This window comes from Nestor notabilis, unplaced genomic scaffold, assembly GCF_000696875.1.
Source record: "Nestor notabilis isolate BGI_N333 unplaced genomic scaffold, ASM69687v1 scaffold2979, whole genome shotgun sequence".
In the NCBI taxonomy this organism is placed as follows: Eukaryota; Metazoa; Chordata; class Aves; order Psittaciformes; family Psittacidae; genus Nestor; species Nestor notabilis.
In genome coordinates, this window is record NW_009943079.1 from 3,848 (window position 1) to 15,104 (window position 11,257).

Consider the following 11,257-nt stretch of genomic DNA (forward strand, 5'->3'; position numbering starts at 1 on the left):
CTGGTGCAAACTGGCAGTTTGGAATGAGAGAAGATAAGCACAACTCCTCTTCTGAGCACTACTGAATTGTAGCAAGTCAAATGGTATCCTCTGTGTTTATGCAAATTTCAGTACAGGATGGGAGGCCTTGGTATAGTTTTGTAGCACTCTAGTCTGACCACTCCATCTTCAGTCAGGCTCAATTACAGGTCTGTATTTTCTGTGAACTAAACATTAGATCCTACACAAAATACTCAAGCAGCTGCATTCAGTTTGCACACTAATCAAGCAATTTTGGAATATCCTCCCCTGTGGATATTAAGACATGTGATGAAAAACTTGCCAAGATACTTGATAATCCCATTTTCTTATCTTAAACCAAAAATCTCACTTGTGCTAACTGAAGTTACAGGTAGGATTTTGGCACATCTGAGATTGGTCGCTAATTTCAGGGAGGTGGGTATCTCATTCCGAGCACTGATACTTAGCGATACGGTTTCTCATTTGAAAGGGAACAGAATGATCTGCCACAAACCAGCAGCAGCGTGTACTCACCAAGGTGCTGCAGGGATCCTGTGATCTTTGTTGCAGTTTAAGCCTTATTAAGAGTTGGGTGCAGTAACACAAGTAAATTTAGATTTAAAGCTTTTTTTACCAGGATGTGACCTTTTTAGCTTGTATTAAGCAGCAAGGTGCAGTGAGTACTAATGGCACTGTGCAAATAAAGCTGCATTGGTCCTTTTCTTAATGTGGAGTATATTTAAATAGGTTATCTTTTAGGTGACTGATACAAAATTGTAGTGCAACTTCTGGCTTAATTTTTTGTAAGAACAAGGTCTTTTTTTTTCCTCCTCCCATCTCTTCACTATCTCTCCAGCCAACTTGATGGATGGAGACTGTTAAAATACTGAGGTTTAACTAAGGAAAGATGGAGGTACCAAGCTATGAGTACTTCAGACTGATGCCAAAGTCAGTTAAGACAGGCTTAAGTGCATTGTCCACAAGATGAAGCAGCTTCAGCTAAAGTTGTGCCTGTTAAGACACCAAAGTCTCCTGTGACAAATCACTTGTAAAATCAAATGTGGTCATACCTAGTGCTTATTGAGGGACTTCTCAAAACATTTGTGTGGTTTCGGTCTGAATTGTTAGAAGTAAGGATAATTTCATAGAATATTTTGGGTTGGAAGGGAGCTTGACACTCATCTGGTTCAAACCCCCCTGCCACAGGCAGGGGCACCTTCCACTAGACCAGGTTGCTCCAAGCCCTGTCCAACCTGGTCTTGAACACTGCCAGGGATGGGGCAGCCACAGCTTCTCTGGGCAACCTGTGCCAGTGCCTCACCACCCTCATAGTAAAGCCTTTTTTCTTAATATCTAATCTAAATCTCCCCTCTGTCAGGTTAAAGCCATTCCCCCTTGTCCTGTCATTACACGCCCTTGTAAAAAGTCCGTCTACTCCTTTCTTGTAGGCCCCCTTTAGGCACTGGAAGCTTATGTTGAGGCCCCAGAGCTGGGCACAGTAGCAGGTGGGGTCTCATGAGAGCAGAGCAGACAGGAAGAATCCCCTCCCTCAACCTGCTGGTCATGCTGTTGGTGGTGCAGCCCAGGACACAGTTGGTTTCTGTGCTGGAAATGCACATTGCTGGGTAATGTTGAGCTGCTTGTCAGCCTACATCCCCCAGTCCTTCTCAGGGCTGTTCTCAATCTATTTTCTGCCCAGCCTGTGTTTTGCTTGGGATTGCCCTGACCCAGGTGTAAGACCTTGCACATGGCCTTGTTGAACTTCATGAAGTTTGCACTGGCCCAACTCTCAAGCTTGTCTCGGTCCCTCTGGATGGTATCCCTTCCCTCCAGGGTGTTGACTGCACCACACAGTTGGTGTCATCGCAAACTTGCTGAGGGTGCTCGATTCCACTGCCCATGTTGCCAACAAAGTTGTTGAACAGGATTGGTCCCAACACCAACCCCTGAGGAGCACCACTCACCAGTCCCCACTTGGACATTGAACTGTTGACCGCTACTCTCTTGAGTATGACCATCCAACCAATTCCTTATCTACTGAGTGGTCCATATATCAAAGTCTTGTCTCTCCAGTTTAGAGACATGGATGTCATGTGGGACAGCATCATTTTTTGCCTTGCACAAATCCAGGTAGATGACTCCAGTTGCTCTTCCCTTATCCACCAATGCTGTAACTCTGTTACACCAAATTTGTCAGGCACAATTTGCCTTCAGTGAAGACATGTTGGCTGTTATCAATCACTGCCTTTGTCCGTGTGCCTTAGCACAGTTTCCAGGAGGATCTGCTCCATGATCTTAGCAGGCACTGAGGTGAGACTGACCAGCCTATGGTTTCCCAAACTACCTTTTCTCCCTTTCTAAAAAGGGGGGTTACATGTCCCTTTTTCCAGTCTGTGGGAATCTCAGTGGACTACCATGACTTCTCAAATAAATAGAATGGATAGTAGCTTAGCCACTTCATCCACCAGTTCCCTCAGGACCTGTGGTCTTGCGTACCTTCAGATTCCTTAGATGGTGTCCAACCTGATCATCTCCTACAACAGGCAGTTCTTCATTCTTCCAGTTCCCTGCCTTTGCCTTCTGTGATGTGGGCAGTGTGGCTGGAGCACTTGGAGGTGAAGTCTGAGGCAAAAAGTCATTGAGTACTTCAGCCTTCTCCATGTCCTGGGTAACCAGATCTCCTGTTTCCTTCCAGAGGGGCATCACGTTTTTTCTTATCTTCTTTTTATCCCCAGTGTACCTATAGAAGTTTTTGTTGTTGCCCTTGATATCCCTGGCCAGTTTTAATTCTGTCAGGGCTTTAGCTTTCCTAACCTGGTCCCTGGCTGCTCAGACAATTTCTCTCTATTCCTCCCAGGCTACCAGTCCTTGTTTACATCCTCTGTAGGTCTCCTTTTTGTGTTGGAGTTTGTCTAGGAGTTCCTTGTTGATCCACGCAGGCCTGCTGGTGTTTTTGCTTGACTGACTTTTTGTCAGGTTGCATTGCTCCTAAGCTTGGAGAAGGTGATCCTTGAATAACAAGCTTTATTGGGCCCCTGTTCCCTCCAGGGCTTTACCCCATGGTATTCTGCCAAGCAGATCTCTCAAGAGGCCATAGTCTGTTCTCCTGAAGTTCAGGGTGGCATGTTTGCTGTATGCTTCCTCCTCAGTGCCCTAAGGATCTTGAACTCCACCATTTCATGGTTGCTGCAGCCAAGGTTTCTGTCCAGCTTCACATTCCTGATCAGCCCTTCCTTGCTGGTGGGGACAAGGTCCAGCATAGCACCTCTTCTCACTGGTTCCTCTACTGTTTGGAGAAAGAATTTCCAGGAACCTCCTGTATTGCTTGTGCCCTGCTGTGTTGTCCCTTTAACTGGTGTTGGAGTGGTTGAAGTTCCCCATGGGGATCAGGGCTTGTGAGTGTGAGGCTGCTTCTATCTGACTGTAGAGGGCCTCATCCTTTTTGTCTTCCTGGTCAGGTGGCTTGTAGCAGATCTCCACTACAATGTCACCTGTCCCTGCCCTCTTTTTAATCCTGATCAATAAGCTTTTGGTCAGCTCCTTATCCATCCCCAGGCACAGCTCTGTGCACTGATCATTGACATAGAGGGTGACACCCCCACCTTGTCTCCTCTGCCTGTCCTTCCTGAAGAGCCTGTATCCTTCCTTTCCAATACTTCCAATACATAGCCAGAGGAGTAATCCCACCATGTCTCTCTGATGCAAATAAGATGATAGCCCTGCAGGTGTGTGTGCGTCTCTAACTACTTGTTTATTCCCCATGCTATGTGCCTTTGCATAGAGGCATTTCAGTTGGGGCGCTGCTGAAGCTGACTTACTGGCTGGAGTAGCTGGAGTTCTTTTTTTGCTGCTCTTCAGGTGCTTTCCTGTCCTTTCCAGGTTCTGGTCATCTCTTGCTGGCACTGGTGTGAGACTGCTAAGAGAGGGCTGGATTGAGGTTCCTCTCCTCCAGCAACTTTAGTTTAAAGCCTTCACCAGCTTGGCAAGCCTGTGACTGAAGATGCTCTTCCCCTTCTCTGACATATGGACCCCATCAGCTCCCAGTATAGACCAAGTTTCTCAAAGTGAGTCCCATGGTCTAAGTAGCTGAACCCCTGCCTGTGACACCAGTCCCATAACCATTCGTTGATTCATCAGATTTGACTGGTGCTTTCACACTGCTTCCCTGGGGGAAGGGGGTTTGGACCATACTGGGGAAAAGCATTCTTGTATAAATGCTTAATGGAGCATATTGTTAAATAATGTAACAGATTCTTTTGCAAAAGTGAAAAGCTGCAGTCCACTGACATATACCTGGGAAGTCTGATTCAGAATTACCAAACCGGAGTGTACTGAAGCCCAAAGCAGGCCTGGAGCTTTGATTTCTTGAGTGGTCAGTGGATGCATAAGCATCTTCTGGGATGAAAAACTCCAGGGGAAAGCTGTTCAGGTTTTGCTTTGTCTCTCTGGTAGAGGTGTATGTACATGACAAAGCAAACATAGAAAACCTGCCACTCCAAACAAACAAACACCCAAACCACCTACCTGTAAAGAGCTATGATTCACTTGGGTACCTGTGTTCATCTCACTTTCTATCTGCTCATCTCATTTACTTTGCTGTGTCCAATTGAAATAGCAGAGTTGAATGGTGTGCACTTAGCTTTGGGAGAATGCTAAGTGCTGCATGATTGCCTTTCTCTCTTGGGATGGTTTGCCTTTCATGCTGCTAGGCATGAGGTACACATGTAGGTTTTCCCCATCCCCATTTAGAAATAAGCAGTTTCACTTGTAAATATTCCTATTCCATACAGCCCCCGCGTGCTCATGCTGTGTTCTGAGACATGAAGGGATGTGTCTTGAGCTATTCTCTGAAGACTGCCAGTGCAGAGTCAGCAAGGTAGAGACCACAGTCTAATGAATTGAGAAGTCTCCCCTTTGACCTTCTCAAAGAGCACATTTTCCTTCTTTTCTGGGCAGTCAGAGGCAAATTAATTAAATGTCTTTCTGTTCTGCCAGCAAACTGTCTTCTCACCTGTGAAAGAAAGGTTTTTCTCTTAGCCCTCTCATCAATTAAACTATTGTCTGCCTGTTGTAGAATTTCAGTGTATATAAACCTATTGCAGTGAAACTTCCTGAGGGTGCCTGTTCACACTCCTTGCTTGCCCAGTACATAAACTATGTATCTGGGTTAAATGTGCTCATAAAATGGCTGGGTTCTTCTGCATGAGCCACTGCTCTGTGTGCTGCCTGTCCTTGAGGACTGAAGACCTTGTTACAGTCAGAAATGTTAGCTGCAAACTGTACTTTACTCTCTGGTAGCCTTTCCCAAACTGGGCAACATGCCAATACATTTTTAATATGGATGGATTGATTGTTATATATCAAACTCTCAGTTTGACCTTTTCTTTTGATGCTGAATCAACTTAGGAAAAAGTATTTTGTAACTGTGACAATTTCGGAGTTTGCATCTTATGGTCCTTGCCTGTTCTCCTTGGCTTCTGCAAGCTGGTATTGGGAGTCTTGTGCTGGCCTCTGTCAGCACAGGGACTTAGGCATTTAGCTGGTTTCAGCAGTTGATCTGTTTGTGAGTGGGAAGAGATCTTGACTTGGTTAAGTCTTGACTCGAGCTGAGCTTGACAAAGCTGAGCTGTTCTCATTAGCTGTGGGTCCTTGGGACTTAAAGGCTGTGCACATACACTCTTCAGTGGCTGAAGAATTGTGCAACCATTGGCATACACTAGACCTGAATGACCTTTCTTTGTGGATGAGCCTTGAAACACAGCAGAGTGGCATTGTGTTTTAATATTTGTGTAGTGTTGCCAGTCTGCACTGAAGAAAACGAGAGAACAATGTGGAAGTCTGCTAAAACATATAATGTTAGAAAAAACTCTCTCATCTTTGGTTTTAAGTAAGTTTCTCCTCTTGTTTTGTAGACTTCTCCTTGCTGGATAGGTGGAAACACTGAGCCATTGACTGGGTTTACATGGAGAGGTGGATGTGAACGGGAAACCACTGGCATACAGATTTGGAGTGAAGTATTTGTAATTGATAAGCCCAATGGAACAAAGGTAAGTGCTTGACTTAAGTAGGTGTATGTAAGGATTCTTGCCTCTGTGTGTATACCTTTAATGCCATAGGTTTCATGGAGGCAATTCAAACATCAGCTGCTTTCCTTTGCATTCAGTAGCTGCATAGCATATTTGCAAACCTTTTATCAGTATGAACTTTCCTGCTGGTTTGTAAGATTCAAGCTCCAACAATGGTCCCATTCTGAGAGTAATTTGTTTTGGCAAAGTGTACTGTGTCCAGGCTGATGGGTGGGTTATCCTGTGGATGTTATAAACTCTGATGGCTATAAATCCTACGTACAGACAAACGCTGTGATAAGAACAGCTCTGTAACAAACACTGTTTTTTGAGAGATGAGAATGTGTTCTAACTTGCAGCTGTGTTCTAGTGAAATGTAATGCGTAGCTGAAAGTACTGGAAATAGCTTTGGTGTCTGCAAGCTGGTCCTTCCATATAGTTTAACAGGTAGTCTGTAAAAAAGGACTAAGTCTAACACTGGGTTAAAAGGCATTGACTCTGTTGTAATCAGAGCTGGTGCATCTTTTTTAACTCTTTAAGTCAGTTTAACTACAAAGTTTTTTTGTAGGTGTTTCTCTTCATGCTGAAACAAAGTGTTAATGTTAATAAATATTTACTCCACAATAGTGGTGGTGTATCTTGAGCTCTTGTTCTCCTGAACTATAAGCTCTCGGTTATTTAACTTTCATACCCTTTATGTTTGCAAAGGAATCATCTGATGGCCAATTAATATGGGACACTGATCTTAAACAGGTAGTGGCTTAAGGGCATGCAGGAAGTTTTATCAAATTTCACAGCTAAGCAGACAGTTCTCTAGCTAAAAAACAGTTGTGAGGATCTGTTTGTGCTCTGGGGACAAATCACTTACTTGTTCTTGCTTATCAGTCATCTCTAACTGAAAGAGAAGGCAAGTATAGTATAGATCCCAAAGGTGGGAATTGGACAGATTAACTTTTATCATTAAGATTGCATCATTCCTTGTAATTCCAACAGACATTATCAATTATCTTGTTTTCTTCTGAAAATGATTACTTAAAGATGGTTATTTTTAAAATCAACCATCTCATTCTTAGCTTTAATGAACTGTGCTGGCTTGTCAGCTGAGGCTGAAGTTTTTCCAGTGGATAAAAGCTGTCTGTTACTCTGCACTATACCTACTCTGGGCTGAGGGAGCCTGTTTCTGTGGGAGAGGGTAACCCATACAGCAAGGCCAAAGACTTAATGCTGATGATAGGGCTCTCTAGTTGTGCTTACTCAGCTGTAGGTGTATATAGGAAGTGGCAGGGAAGTGACTAAGGTTTAATAAGTAGGTGTAGGGGCGGAGACTTTCTCTACTTGAAATAGAATTTATTCCAATGGCCTGGCATTTAAAAGTGTTAACAGTTTGGTTAACTATTGCTGCTGTTCAAAACTCTCTAGGTTGCTGTACTGCTTATGGATACCCAAGGTGCCTTTGATAGCCAATCTACTATCAAAGACTGTGCAACGGTTTTTGCTCTGAGCACCATGACGAGTTCTGTTCAGGTGAGAATACCTGTGCTGGCAAATAATGGCAGCTATAGGAACCCTCTGTCCTGAATGTGCAAAGAATATATCTCTTTAGCCATGCATTCAGAATTCACCTGCATATCTTCCTCCAACTATCATTTAAGCTTTCATACTTAATGTCTTATTTTCAATGTTGTGTACTAGATCAAGTTTCTCTGTGCAATCAAGGTTATCCAAGGCCAAGCTGAGCTAAATTGCTGACTGAACTAGGAAATCCCCCCAGAAGATGTCAAAGTAGCAACCGCTTCTGTACAGTTGTGTTACAGAATCTTTTTTTAAGACCTTAGATACAGTTTGCGGTGAAGTTACACTGTCATCAGCTAAAGTTACAATTGCTCATACTGTTAAACTTCTGACAATCCTCTTGTGCTGTGCCCAGAACTGCTTTTAAGCTTGTGTGTTAAATGTGCCAAAAGCGAGCAGCTTTTTAAGGGATGACAAGTGACTTTCTTCATGTATGCTACAACATGAAATTAACAGGAATATGTAGAACACTACGTCTGCCCTGTGGGGTTGGTTTTGATGTTTTTTGTTTGTTTTCCTTTTTTCCTTGTTCTGTTCCCCTGTTTAGGATAAGCTGTGAGTTATTGATACATCTTTGAGTTTACTGCTGTACAGTATTTGTGCTATTGAAACAGTCATGAGCTCCCCACATCAAGTTAGATTTTTCTGGGAAGATTTGAAAGAAAAAAAATAGCCCTGGAGCACTGACTACCCAGTCATTTCTGTGTCAGAGATGCAGCTGCTGGGTCACTGCTGGATCACTAAAGCATTTGGACTTGAAGGTGACAAAGAGATGTGCCCTTCTCAGTCCTCCTGTCTCACACCTATATGGTGATTTGAAGCATTCAGAAGTCTTCTGTTGATCCCTTTTAGGGCTTGCTTCCTTGGGAAGAAGCTATTGTAAGAAGGATTAGGGTAGTCGGCAGTGGTTTTGTTCCTTGCACTTTGTATAAGGAAGTGATTTTAGTTTGAGATGTGTTCTGTGACACCTTTCTAGTTGCTAACTTCTGGGTAGTTAGGCTTTTTCTGGAGGGGGTAGAAATAATCAAGATATCTAGAAGAGACTACATGAATGTAAGATAACGTTTTCATGTTACACTGTAGTTCTTTTACTGTCTCTTACAGGTGTACAACTTGTCCCAGAATATTCAGGAAGATGACCTTCAACATTTGCAGGTATATTTATATTAAGCTGCTTCTGAACTGATAGCCTTGACACTGTTCTTGAAGTTGCTACTCATGTAACTGTGATTTGGGAGCTGCCTGCTGCTTCATATAAAACACTGAAGCTGCCCTGATGCTAAAACTAGTACTGCCTATAATAACATTATTTGCATCAACTCCATGATGCTGTGATGCCTCTGCTGTGCCAACGCAGAGGTGAAGCAGTACAGGCTTCTAATCTGCCTAAATCTTATCTTTCTAAAGTCTGTTCTCTATTTGCAAGTTCTGAAATTCCTAAAAGAATGAGAAAGGAAAATGATTTATGAAGTACTTAATGAGAAAATTCCAATGTTTCTCCTTTTTCCCTAAAATAGGAAAATGGATGGTATTTCTAAATTTGTTTCTAAAGAAACATGAGAGTTTGGGTCAGGGCAGAAAGAGTATCTTTTATCCAAAAGCCTTCTCTAGTTTTTCAACTGAGAAACTTCTACAGAGTTTTATTTCTGCTTAGAAACAAAACCAGGAAAGACTTGTGCTCTCTCTAATGTGGGGTTTCATCCTCTATGGAACATTGTGGTCAAAGGCCACTAAATTCTGGCTTCATGTGAAAGGTGCAAGAACTTTATCTCCTTAAGCTAAAACCTGTAGCTTTAAAGGCTAGATTGTATATTAACAAATGCTTGCCTGTGCTCAGGCCATGACCTTGTCACAGCTTAAAACTGTTTTACATGTCTTCTGATTGAAAGGACTTGTGTCTTGGTCAGTGCTGCGAAAGACTGGCTGCCAGTACTGGAAGTAGAAGAGCACTAACTAACCATAGCCTTGTGATGCTGTTCTCAGTTAACAGAGTTATATCACTGGGCCAATGCTTCCCCCACCCCTCAAAAAAGCTCAACCAAGCACTGGGAAAAAAAAAAAAGAAAAGCTTTAGCTAATTTGGAAGCCAGGCTTTCCTCATGGTTTTGGCCCTTTGACAGCCTCAGTGCAATCTGAATAGCGCTATCCCTTTCTGTTATACTGAAGGTTGTCATTTGAGAGAAGGTAGGGAAGAGAAGGATGATAAACAGTGGTTAGGGAAAACCATGGATTTGAAGTTGAGGCAAGGCATCATGGGCTGAGGGAGGGAAATCCTGAATTTCCGTAATTACAGGATTTTGTTACTCTAAAGTACTGTTACTGTCTGGTTGCCTTTTCCTTCACTGGGAAGTGAATGGGGTAGGGAGTTAAGCTCAAAGGAGCCAGTCTCGTGTGGGTGCTTGGCAACTTCAGAGCATCTTTTGCTCAGGGTGACACAGGCTTGAAAGTTAATTTGTGTTAAATTAGTCTTTTAAGTTCTCAGGTGCTCTTGTGGTCAGCACAGGGAACTGTCCTTTTGGCTATGAAATTTACCTGAGATGTTCCAGGAGTTAATTTTAATGCAGAAGAACAGTTGCCTGGTACTAGAGGATATGGTGTGCTTCCTTCATCTCAGCTTCCAGGATCTATAAGGGGGCTAGCATGGATCAACATCTGACAGTATTGATCTCTGCTGCAACAGCTAGCATAGTCCATAATCTGTGTTCTCACGGGTTGTCTGGCCCACTCAGTCAGTGAAGGTCACTGCTGCTGGTATTAAAAATGGTGAAAGCAATGAGAGGAAGACAGGTGACACTTGCTTTTGTACTGGAAGCAGGGAACAATTATCAGTTAAGGTCACAGGCTGAAGACATCTGGGAAGCTGTCTAACTTGGCTTGTATTTAAATGTCTGATAGCCTGGCTCTAGCCAAATTCCTTGAGGTTTCCAGGAATGACTCTTTTGTGGGAAGTAAGGGGAAAATGTTATACAGGTTTACCTTCTTAGCCTTGGAAACAAACGTTAGAAACTGGCTTGCTGAGAGACACAGCCAGCTTTTGTCTGGGAATAGCCCACAGGGTACCCACTTAGTGCTGTGGTGTTTTGACAGCTATGGAATGGCACTGTGAAACCAGTGGAAATTGTGTCTCCTTCCTGAATTTTACTGAGGATTGGTGTACTTGTTCATGAGGTGTATTGGCCATTCTCAGTCCTTAATAGAATTTAAGATGAAATGTTTTATTTTCTAGTGACATGGTAGAATATTTTACAGTAGAAAAATGTGTTTTATGTGTGTCACCCTTATACTCTTCTTTCTATCAGTTGTTTACAGAATACGGAAGACTAGCTATGGAAGAGATTTACCAAAAGCCATTTCAGGTAACTATATATGTTAATCAGTCTTAAGCAGTTGAATATGTAAAAACTGAGCTCAGGATAATTTATGAAGAGAAATTAGTTGGGCTGAAGCTAGCCTGTTTTTTACAAGACTGATTTTCCTTCCCTGTCACCACATTTCTTGGCAAAAACAATGGAAAAATGCTGAAGGCAAGTATAGCATTGTGCCTGAGTTATAAGGCATAAAAGGAATGAAAGAATCAGTTGATGTGCAGTGTTAAGAAGAAAGGTTTTACGCTGCCTTCT

The 11,257-nt window shown here is 42.9% G+C and overlaps 1 protein-coding gene across 1 annotated transcript in view; it reads left to right on the plus strand.

Moving 5' to 3' along the window:
* Window positions 1-10,993, plus strand: part of LOC104411316 (atlastin-2-like) — a gene marked incomplete at its 3' end in the record, with an annotated part of 14,687 nt that extends 3,694 nt beyond the window's left edge. Inside the window, exons 3-6 of the mRNA XM_010021708.1 lie at window positions 5,913-6,047; window positions 7,485-7,589; window positions 8,742-8,792; window positions 10,937-10,993. Of these exons, the coding sequence (XP_010020010.1) occupies window positions 5,913-6,047; window positions 7,485-7,589; window positions 8,742-8,792; window positions 10,937-10,993 (348 nt within the window). The remainder of the gene's footprint in view (window positions 1-5,912; window positions 6,048-7,484; window positions 7,590-8,741; window positions 8,793-10,936) is intronic.
* Between the last annotated feature and the right edge of the window lie 264 nt (window positions 10,994-11,257).